Raw genomic sequence first — 12,195 nt, 5'->3', positions numbered from 1 at the left:
ATTGTCTCTTCTAAAAAATACATTAGAGCCTCCCTATTCTACCAGGCAAATGTAAATACTGTAAGTTTTTTTTTAAGAATGATGGATTCAGAAGAAAATCTGTAACATTATAAACATATATTCATGATTTATTATTGATCATCAAGCAATGATCTTTGCAAGCAATCCTATTTTTCCAGTTTTCCTACTTTTTCTATTTTTCCATGGCTGTTTGTCTTTGCCAATTTGTGAACAAAAAAAAAATAAACGTCTATTGAGAAGACATTGAATCCCATTGTTGAAAAGCAAAAATACTAAATGGATGGACCACTGATGGTCTTCTCTTTTATCTCAAGGTCCAACTCATTATGTTACTGAACAAACACGCAGAGCAATTAGTCCTTTGTTTTGCACTTGATGTAGTAAGGCTTTCAACACACGAGTCATGCTGTTGGAGTTTAATACCATCCACAGAGAGACGACAAGCTGGTGACAGGTCTTTTACAGTTTATTGTGACCCCCATGCTCAACAGGTGCAATACCTGTTAAATCCTCTGTAACGTGAGTCCTCCCTGGAGTGAACAGGCAAGAGCAAAGTGGCTCATCCATTACTCGCCTCCAGTGTAACAGCCCCAGATTGCCTCAGCTAAGAGTGTGGCCCTTACTAGTGTAGGACCCTCGAGTGATTTAATGCAAGGACTGTAGTTATAGATTGAATTGTTGCCAAGATTACTGGAAAGTCTGGAAATAACTTCTTTCTTTTTATCTCTTCAGGGACCACCAACTCTCCTAAAAGTTTACTGGACACAACTGTTTGTACAGATGTATGTGAATGAGACTGGTTTTGCCATGATGCTAATTTGCATAGAAAGGCGGCATCATAAGGGGTGAATCAAAAAGGTTCAAAAAGTGCTGCAGCACGAAGATGCTATTTGCTTGACAGCGCAGTTGCAATTCACCTTTATCCTCGGAGAATAAATGATTTTTGGAGCTTAGCTGGTCACAAAAGCCGCTCAGTCCTTTTGTGAATTTGCCTCAGAGAGAAGGGTGCGCAGACCTGTAGAGAGAGAGAGCAGTTTGAGGTCGACTTCATTTTTGACTGCTCTGACCCGCTTGACTATCAACACTTCATTTTTCAGTAGTGCCACAAATATGACAATGTCTCTCATCGGCAGAACAACACAAAGGCTCCTGTTTGTTTATAAGAAAAGACAAATTGCTCTGCTGCTTAGAATTTTGTGTTCCTTGTTGTAAAGACCAAGTCTGGAGTTGTGGGATGCTTTAAATAGCACCAGTGCAGTGCTGGGTTGAAGGTTGAAGCGTGCCTGCACCCGTGTGTCCCTCGGCGGGACAGCAGCGCTGAGGTCAAGAGGGGCATCATGAATCACAAATCCCTGACTGATTTGTTAACAGTCATGGCATTGATTTACAGGCCTGATCAGAGGAGAGAAATCCTCTGGCAGCGAGCACCAAGATGGGAGAGTAATCACACAGTAGATTGCTCTTGAAAAGAAGGTCAAAGCCCTTTGTTATTGTGATTAAAACCTTTTCTGTTTTAAGCTGTTGTTTCTTCAACCAGTTAAACCCACTACCGCCATCTATAGATTAGTCAATACATCCAGTGCCCCACAGACTCAGACTCCTAAAAAGCAATAAAGTCAGTATTTGTAGAGGAAGTCTATAGTGGATAAATGGATCTCACAATGAAAGAGTTTCTTTGTTACTTATCAATGTCATTGATGAAAATGTGTGTCTTTAATAGTGCTGTCTAAAAACAATTAATCTAATTAATTATCACATCTGTTACCAAAACCAACTGATGAATTGGAGCCTGGGGATGAAGGGAACATTCATGATTGTGATTAACTTCCAAGAAAATGTAAAGATCCAGCTTTGCTGAAATAAATTACAGCCTGTGCCTTCAGAAAAGAACGTATCAGAAGAGTGTGACGAATAACTAATCAACTGATTCTGACTGCTAACGCATGTGCAGAAAATCTGCAACTATAACCACTATATACGAGACCGGTCTTTTTTGCCTTTGGGGGCCATCTCTTGCAATCCACCAATTGGATATCCTGATAGAGAACAACATTGGCAGTGGACTTGTGTGTGCACTTATTTTATGCACAAGAGTAATAACATTTATATGCATATATTAGTGAATAAGGCTCATTGTCCCGTTATTTGTTCTTTTAACATTTTTTGAAAAAGAGTGGTTGTGACAGGCTAAATGACATACACAATTCAGTGAAATACTTGCCAAGGTCTGGATTTGTAGCGTATAGATATGTTAATTGTGAGTGTGGATTTCTAACGCTGATCTGTGTGCACAGTTCTTGAAATAGTGCATGCCCAAAACATTTCAAATCCATGCAGAATAATCTGCAAACTGTGGGCCCGAATTTGGAAAAAAATCTTTTATTTTTTCTTAACGCGGTCTTTGGGCTTACCATGCACCATAACTCCTGTTTTTAAAAAGTTTCATTTGTAACTGCATTATCACATCAAGTGAGCAAACAGGAGATTTGTTATCAAGAAGACAATAAAACCAAGATAGAGCAGAATCACATCGGCAGCAAGAAACTGCACACAACGAAGAAAACTTAAATCTTTTCATCTTCATTATTTAAGGACTCAAAAAAAAAAGATGTACGCAAGTACCTTATGTCCAAAATGTAAAGAACTAACAAAATGACAAGGCAGCCTCTCAGAGGCAGGCAAAGCCAGTCATCGGCCCTGCTGTGGTGTCACTGTATAGTAATTATAACATGCAATGTGCCTTGACCTGGTAATCTGTAAGGCACGTTCAAATGAAAGGTGACACTAAATATTAAAGGGCTATCCTATAGCATGCTTAATATACTTTACGAAATGTCTTCAAGTTTATTTGCCACTGTTTACATTGTACAGTCACTTTGTTTCAAATATTATAGTGGTATCATTATGCAGGTATGCCACTGGATTTATTGTTGCATAAATAAAACAACTATCTTCATTACACACGCACAATGTTTACAAAGCAGAACTGATTTTCTGAAGATTACAAAACAAAGAGCAACAATAAGTGCCGATGTATTCATGCGGGCAAATTGTCTGACTCAACACTGATGTTCTAACAAGCCTGTGTCTGATATTCAGAGTCATGAATTCGTTTATTTAAGTAGTTTTTTGTTCAAAGCTAAGAATCATAGAATTTAGCTCTGCTTCTTGTTTTTGAGGTTTTGCACAGTGAAAATGTGTTAAGGGAACTGAGCCGAAGCAATCATTAAGTACTGTTCCAAAGGAATGTCCTCACTTTATCTAAATGTTACCTGGGTCACAATATTGTGGGAATATATTATTTTGTTAAGTTAAAAGGTTCTCAAACGATGGATACTCCTTAATAAATGTTCATTCAATTACATGTTGTCTCATACATCATGTGCAGGGCATGCAGGAGTCTCTGCCTATACGCCCATGACGTCTATAACCAATCTTGACTCAGACTGATGAAATACAAAATTACAGCTGTCCAGCAGTTCAGAGCCTCAGAATATTATCTTAAAGCAGCGAAAGGAAAACTTGAGCCAGGGAATACACTGTATGGATTGTACAATAGTTGTTTTTCTATTGATGAAAGTGAAGTCGGAATTGTTTAAGCGCCAGGAAATGGCTTAATCACAGTAATCATTCCAGTCTTTTCTTGTTTTTTTAATTTCAAACACAATTACACAAAACAGAAGCTTAGTATTGACAGCAGGGACTTCATACAAGGCAAAAGAAAGAAAGGGTGTGTGTGTGTGTGTGTGTCGGTGTGCGTGGGAAGAGGACGTTTAAAAACAAGGCGATTTAATTAAAAATATTCCAAACTTAGCCTATTTTTGTAAAACCTGTAAGATCGGACTTTAACTGATTTTAGTTTTGAATTATAAAATCTTACCCTCTACATCTTGCTTTTGTTTTTGCTTGATTCAGAATAAGTAAGCTCCCCAGTTCTGTGGTTCGCCTGTTGTAGTAAATTAAGGATTTATAAGAAAAACAAAATTTTTTGAAAAGCTTTATGGACAAAGACACTAACTTTCTGCACCTGTTTTTCCCAAGTCCTGGTGGAAAGAGGGACAAACAATGGGCCAATACATTTAAGAGGATCAAGGAAGTTTGTAAAGTACTGAAGGTTATATGCAATGAAAATGATACTGTTTTTCCTATATGAATACATAACGTATTCGATATTTTAATACCTTGAAAATGATGCTATCTTCATCATCATCACATGTTCATAATTTGATCCACTGAATGGAGTCAATGCTTGCCTTAGACTTTGTGCACAACAAGGTCTCTATGCCATTCATTAAACAACTGCATTATGTTTTCTCTCCTCCAGTATGTTGTTCTCTGCTCTTTTGTTGTTATTTTTCATTATGACAAACTACATTTAGCATTCATATGAAGGCAAATAGTCCTATTATAGCATAAAGTGTAAATTGCTTAGTCCACTACTTCCGCACCCCATTTTTCAAATGTTTTTTATGTCTTACGAGAGCCGCCCCCCCTACAGTCAGAACCTCTCTTTTGTTGGTCTTGCCTTGTCTTAGCTCTTCTCTTCTCTCTTCCAGTATCTGACTGTCGAGTCTTGGACGGATTGCAGAGATACTCCCCTATCCCCACATACCTGCCTGTCAACTACCAGGTGCTCAGTGCTGACTTGGCGTTCTTCCTGAAAGAAGCCAACCAGGACTTCATGAGGAACTCTAGCCTGATGTCACGGACTGAACCCTTCTTTATCTACCAGGCCAGAAGTTTACCCTCAGTGAACGCTAGCTACGGGCCTCTGTCTCTGGAGCAGCCTGTCCCTCTAGAGCTCCTTCAGAGCCCTGGGACATTTCCTGCATCATCAGTTTTCACCTTTAACTGGAAGGTGCAGACTTTTATCATGAATACCAGGATTCACCTGGCCAAACCTAGGGTCCAGGTGCTTTTCTACATCGTAGGCAGGGACTGGGACGACTACAGTGCTATCGACAAGCTGCCCTGTGTGCACATGTTTGCTTTTCACGAGACCCAGGAGGTGCGTGGAAGCTGTCAGCTGAAAGGGGGGCTGGGTCTGTGTGTGGCAGAGCTGGAGCCCCTCGCCAGCTGGTTCAGCCCACCCAGCGTGGTGCCAGGCCGCCAGAGGAACCTGGACATATCTGAGGGCACACAGGTGGAGCTCTACTACATGCTGCAGTCCACAGAAGGCGGGGAGTGCCACTCCGAGGAGGCCAGGAAGGACAGCTTCATCCGTTCGAGTCAGGAGGGCCTGTATGGTTCGTACACATCAACGCCACTGAGGAGGATTGGTGGTGTCAGGCTCTACCAGAACCCCGCTCCACCGCCCCTCACTGAACTCAGGCTGGATAATAACTTTATGGTCTTGGTGCCAGCCACACCTATGAGACAGAGGGAAACCGTCTCTGCTTTCATCACAGTGTCAGCGTACTCTACAGTGGAGATGTTTTCTCTCAGGTAAGAAAGCATTTTCTTTTGTTCTGCGTGTGTCTGGCTGTGACTTCCTTTGTCAGCCTCAGACTGTGGAATTGTCAGCCGGGACTATTTACTCTTACTTCTCTTTATATTATTCTATTTTATTATTTTCTATTCAGATTCATGCAGTATCCACACTCAGCTATCAAAAACAAACTGACACAAGGCTAAATCTGTCGCTCATTTTCTTCATGTGGTAGCACACCTTACAATCCTCTACAAGCTACAAGCTGCTTTATCTGCTTGGTTTGATTCTGTCTTGCTCTTTGTGATCCCGGTTTTTATTTTTTATTATGGTGTTGTTATTTTTGTTGAGACATTTTTTTTATATTCTGTCGTCAAAATACTGAATGAGGATGACATGATTTAGTGGCAGCTCATAAACACCATCTGATTACAAATGTAAACAGTAAATCTTGTGCCACTGAAAAAAATAAATCAGTATTGATCATTAAGTCGTAAGACAACTTGAGGTTATCAAAGGCTAATGACAACATTAACTTAAACACAGGCTAATGTCAACACACTTCCTCTTGGGAGCGGCAGTATTGGAATTGTAAATTAGTCTTGATGGGGGGGGGGGGGGGGGGGGGGGTTAATTCCAGAACAGGATCAGCTGTTACTGACACATAACTCTCTCACATATATTTTGATAGAACAATCAAGATGTGAGACGTTGTCTCATAGGGCAGAGACAGGCTAGCTGTTACCCCACATTAGGTCATTCTAAGCTAACTTACTGTTGGCTGTTGTTACAGATTTCCATACAAATATATGAGGTTTAAACATTTTAATCACTTCCCTATCAGTTGTAAGCTTTCAAATGTAGCTTTGAATCGATAGTTTTGCGATGAGCTGAAAAAATACGGTGCTTACAGTATATTACAGCATCTACAGTTAATACAGCTTACGATTTCAAAAAAGGTTTTACATTTGATGCAACCTCGACATCGTAACTTAAGTTAGGTAGCCAGGCGTTTCCTTCCCAAAAAGAAGAAGAGCATGGGGATCTCTTAAAAAAAGCTGCACTCTTTGAAGCTAGGTACTAATTATAGAGAACAGAGAGACCAAAATGATTTAGACCATTAGCATGCAATGCAAATGAGTATGACATTAATTAAATTGTGTGTCCATTAGTGTAATGACTGTAGCACATCTAAATTTCACTGGTTTTGAACATTAATAAAGCTGAGGAGATGCTGCATCAAAGGGTCAAGACAATTTGTCAGGCCGTTAGAAGGAAATCCTGCTGAAAGCTGATTGGGAGTCATTTCTGCTCAGGCAAAGTATAGCATAGGGGAACTTTCAAAATAATTGGAAAGCCTTATTCCACTCTTATTTCCTTTTTCCAGCTGTTAACTAATGAAGATAATTTCAACAGCTCACATTTAGATAGGCAGAGTCTGCTTCAGGCCCATAAATTGGAGTTAATGTAAACAAATTCACAGTAACTCTGAAGGTTTAACAAGCCAAACAAAATTCTACAGACTTGCGTATTTTCTGTGCTTCATTTAATTACCAAATCCTTGTTCTGCAGTGATAAGGCATTGAAAACTTTCTCCTTTCTCTAAATTGGGAAACTCTGGAAGATTTCTTTCATCATAAATGAACAGGCCGAGCTGGCTGCAGAGGCGATGCCTGTGGTGTTTTTATTTGGCAGCGGCGTGTGCGGCGGGCGCAGGTTGGCCATCTGAGAGCGACAGATATGGAAAGGCCTCTGTGTGGTCCTAGGTGATAAGGCTGTCCTCATACATGCATTTGTTGGGACGCTTAATCACCGGAGCGAGGAGACTTTGATCTCTATATTCACAACATCATTATCATCTGTGTACTACACACTTCTGCGTCAGCCATTGTTGGTTGTTTGGCCCTGAATACATGATGAGCTTATGATCCTGTGAAATCTGTCAAGCAGACCCTCCTCTGCTCCTCTAGTTAGTCCTATTTATTAGATCCACACATTTGCACATTTATTAACAAAATACAAGGCTATGACCTTATATCTCATTTTTAAACCTCATTCAGAAAGTAAACAACGTATTTGTATTCATATATTCCTTTGTTTCTTCGTAAGTTTAATTCAAAAGAAGATCTAAATGAGCTTTTCAGTATTTCCTCCTCTTCACCATTTCACTTTTCATCTTCATGTCATCCGCACTGCTTGAAAGCTCACACTGTGACAGATGTTATGAAATAAAAGCCAATTTCACATATTTCTGAAAGCCAATCATGCAGCTAATTTATTGCTTTTTGGATTGCCCAGCATAGTCTGCATGGGGGTACTTCTGTCCTGACATGCTACTTGAATTAGCTGGAGTCTGGTTTGAATTGACCTCTCCTCTATTAATGAGCCGTCACTCAGAAACTGACAAGTTGTGCTTCTTTTCCTGCCGCTTTCCTTTACCTCATATTTTCAAGGATTTTGTTGTTGACTTTTTATATATATATAGAAATAGTTGCTTCTTTAAGATACCGAGTCGTACCACGAGTACATTTCTGTTTCCTGTCTCTTCTCTTTATGCTAATCCATTGTACGTCACAGGAAACATGGCATGATGTAGATGTGAAGTGAAAGGAAACAATGCCTGAGGATCTCTGTCTTTAATTAGACTTTGCTCAATTGCTGGAATCAAATCATCCGGTTACCTTGAACTTTATGAATACCGGCTGAATCAAAAAGTATATATCGCTCTGAATGTACTCAGACAGTCGAAATTAATTATTGTCAGCATGTTTGTGGAAATGGCACAATTTCAGGTGCAGTTTGTCACAGCATATGAGCTTTCCAATCCAATAGTGCACTCCTTCGAGGGAATACGGGACAGAAGGAGATCGTTCAGAAAACACCCTGTTATATATTTTAAACCTTTTTAATTGCATCCTCCTTCTGTTTTCTGTGTTTCATAGCTTCCCATAGAGAAAAGATTCTCAGCATTATACATAACACAATTTGCATAAAATCAACCATTGAAGTCTAGACACCTGTTTTATTAATAGATTACAAGTGTGCAACAACTGATGCTGTTAACATCAATAAGAAACCTTTCAAATTACAAATAAAATGCAGCCTGTCTATGTGAGTAACGGTGAAATACCGCCGGCTAAGAGGCTAACTAATTCCGTGATAATAATGTGACTATAGGTGGTTGGAATTCCCCTCACACTCAAATACAACTACAATAACTCCTACAAGCCAAAGCATGTGTTGTATTACGACATTGTAAACGAGGTATCCGTGCTCATGCCCTGTTAGTCCTGGAGCAGCGTGAGTGCAGACCAGCGGGGAAATGGAGAGTGGGGACAATCGGATTCTAGCATGGAAACTTTCCCCAGTGTGACTTAGGGTGTGACAGCTGACAGCCTTCATTATGGATCCAGAGTTTTATGGCTGTATCTGACTAAAATAAGTATCTGTCATGTTCTCCATATTGCTCTCCTATGTGCAGACGCAGACGCAGACTCGACCACGCGTCTCTTTAAAAAAAAAGAAAAGAAAAAAAGTCACAAAGTTAGTAGAGTAGCTTTCAGGCTCTCTATGCAGACTCGATTGCGCGTCCATTTAAAAAAAAAAAAAAATTCATTAGTTGTCACTGTTTGTAAACTGAGCATGCTTCAAAATAACATAAACTATGTGTGTTATTACGACATTATGTCTAAAACTTAATCTTGCTCAGTCACGGTTCGTCCTGAAGGTACAGTACAGATGGCCAGTGTGACCACGCTCTTAGACTAGATAGAAATGCTAAAGTGATAATAACATCCCAATACAACCTTTTGTTACGTTTACACATTCTGCAGTCACTCATTACCAGTCGATATTAAGCACAATACACAGTTACATACACAACATTGTCCATCTCCTTTCTGTTTGTTTGGATTTCTGCAGTACCTCTTATTTTTTGCTGACTTTGACCTCTCCATGTTTTATTTGTTTTGTCCTAAAGAGGCATTCATATTTATCTCAGTCGGTTTCATAAAAACAACTAAAAACTCCTCACAGGGGCTTTAAGATGGTTTAAAAAAAATCTAGATGAAAGATAATGAAGTTTTTGATGGCAGACTATATCCTTTGCTGAATATATATATTTTTTTAGTATTCTCCTGCTTTGTTGTGGGATATATATATAAAAAAAACAGTCTCACATCATGGCTGTTTGATCATGAGCAGGAGTCACTTCATCTAATGTCTTCAAAGCATGAAGACATTTCTGCACAGCAGCAGATTCTGCAGGGGAGGGAAGACATTGAATAGGCACTTAGGACTTGAAGGCCATTAAATTTAATATGCAAGTAATGTATAAGTCGGCTTCATTATCATAATATGTTTTCTGGTATCACTGTGTGAGCAATTTAAATTGTTATAGGCCGTGGATAATTCATTATCATCCTTCAGTATTAGATGTTTCATATGCAAATGTAATGCAATGAAGGAAATTATTTTAAAGAATATTTTCCTCCTGCAGTTTCTTGTTGTAAAAAGTAAGGAAAGAAGCAGGCATACTAAAATAAATTGCCCTATTTTGTCTCTATGAACTGCTGCATACAGCACAAGTCACATACAGTGAAGGTCATTACATGAGCTCTGCCCTCCCTGGCTCTACTGCACCATCGTTCTGTCAATACATTATTCAATTTCAGATAAACAACATTTCATGAAAGCAGATTTTCATCTAAGCAAACTCCTTTTCCTTTTGACTGTATAACTACACTAAATCCTTGCTACCTGCTGTGATGAAGTGACAATGACTCACAAATCACCAGGGGTTCGAAAAGTAGGGTTTGAAAAGTACTTGGCGATTTTAGACTCGCTCTTGAAATAACAGGGGCACATGTCCTACCAAATGTTTTAAATCTGAAAGGGAGCGTTATGGGTTCAGTGCCTTGCTCAAGGGTATCTCAGCAGTACTCTGGAGGTGCCTTGGCACCTCACCAACTCAGACCAACTTTATGTTTGTCAGAACCGAGATTTGAGCCAGCGACACTCAGCTCCCCAATCCAAGTCCCTACAGACTGAGCTACTGCATACACCCCCCCCCCCCCCCCCCCCCCACACACACACACGGTGAGATCAAATGTAGTTGGAAGCAATACAAGATTAAACACTTCTAATGAACTACATCTCACACACTTTAGCAGCTGACAACCCATGAAGTCCTGATCCTAAAATTGAACCAGGGCAGTACTTTATGTCACCTTTTACTCAAATAAATCAAGTAGCATTATTACAGTAAAAAAAAGTAGCACTTATATAACTCTATGGAACTTATGACGGACATTGAAAACAGAGATCAAAATCACTGTTCTTCTTCTTCTGACATCTCTCGAGGCACATTATCAGATTTCACATGGCTCCCTCTGAAGTCAAAAGGGCATTATACAGATTTTTTCACATACACAGTTGTACTCTGTCAACAAACTTTGATGTGTAAATTTGATGGAATTCATTTTTTAAATATTTATTCTTTAAATCCTCCTGATGCCTTAAAGGATAGGGAAAGAAAGAAATATTGGCGCAGCTTGTTGTGAATTTAACAGGCAGCATGAAGAAGGTGAGGTGCTGCCACCAACTTACAATCTCATTTTTACAGTATTTGTCTCATTGAAGACATCACAACTGGAATTATAAAACCCAATATCTTTCGCAAATAATTCAAAATGATCATTTCAAAATCAATTTCAACTTCTCTAATTAAGATTCTCATCTTAGTTACACTGAATCAGTGAGCTGGACACAGTTGGTGGCTCTTCATCCTTTTTTTTAATTTTTGTTGGAACAAAGATGTTGTATGTAGCTACAGCAATTATAGACTGAGCTAATTGGCAACGCCTGTCCCTGTTGAAATACATAAAAAATACAACAATTCCCAAGAGATAAAACAAACAAGCTTAACAATAAATATATACATGCATTAAGAACAAATAGAACTAAAAAATAAACTAAAACTAAAATAAACTGGTGCGGCATGTTGGGACGAAGGTGGCATTGATTTGTTTACTTTAGACAGAAGCAACAGTCTACTATTTCTGTATCCTATCATGAGATCTGATATAGTGCAAAGCTAATGTTAGAGATGTTTCCTTTTTTTAATTTTAAATTGAACACATTTTTTGAAGAAACATTCAGTATGTGTTGGGAACACCATCAGTGATATATCCTGAGGTCACTGGGTTATTTGAAGAGGTCAAAAAGCTCCATCAACACTTGTCGTACGAAGAAGCAATGGTCTCAAAAATCTGCTGGGCCAGGAAGGAACAGAAAATAAGGGAATAAATATCACAAAGAGAGCACTTATCTGAGACATATGTTGCCCTTTCACTGAATATTTCTGAATCTTAATGAGTCTTGTTCACATGATTAAAAAAAAAACAAAAAACGATATTTGGTTTAGATGCAGGGGGCTATTTAGAGCGATGGCATCACCTGTGAATGTTCCAGACTATTACCTGTTGTGTTTACACATAGACACAGTATGACTTCACTCGCTTTAGGTTTGATTTGACATGTTCATATATGGACAGAAAAAACATACTACATACTGTTTAGATATATTTATATTTAAGGGATACATTTCTTTCCTGGTGCTTTTTTGGGGGATTGAAATGCAAAACCTAATGGACGAATTCCACCAGAGGTTTGTTTGGTCAGTCTTCACTTCATTACGGCAGCGGAGCTGATAGGTTGTCACTTCATGTTTTTACTTCATTCAATGT

The 12,195-nt window shown here is 39.0% G+C and overlaps 1 protein-coding gene across 1 annotated transcript in view; it reads left to right on the top strand.

The window, feature by feature from the left end:
- The window catches only part of LOC306841594 (transmembrane protein 132C), a 152,748-nt gene that overhangs the window by 29,376 nt on the left and 111,177 nt on the right, over window positions 1-12,195 (top strand). Inside the window, exon 2 of the mRNA XM_079371537.1 lies at window positions 4,578-5,466. Coding sequence (XP_079227663.1) covers window positions 4,578-5,466 — 889 coding nt within the window. The remainder of the gene's footprint in view (window positions 1-4,577; window positions 5,467-12,195) is intronic.

The sequence above is a fragment of the Symphodus melops genome (genome assembly GCF_947650265.1).
Source record: "Symphodus melops genome assembly, chromosome: 1".
Taxonomy (NCBI): domain Eukaryota; kingdom Metazoa; phylum Chordata; class Actinopteri; order Labriformes; family Labridae; genus Symphodus; species Symphodus melops.
The sequence above is the reverse complement of the archived record's forward strand: the minus strand, read 5'-3'. Positions and strand labels throughout refer to the sequence as shown.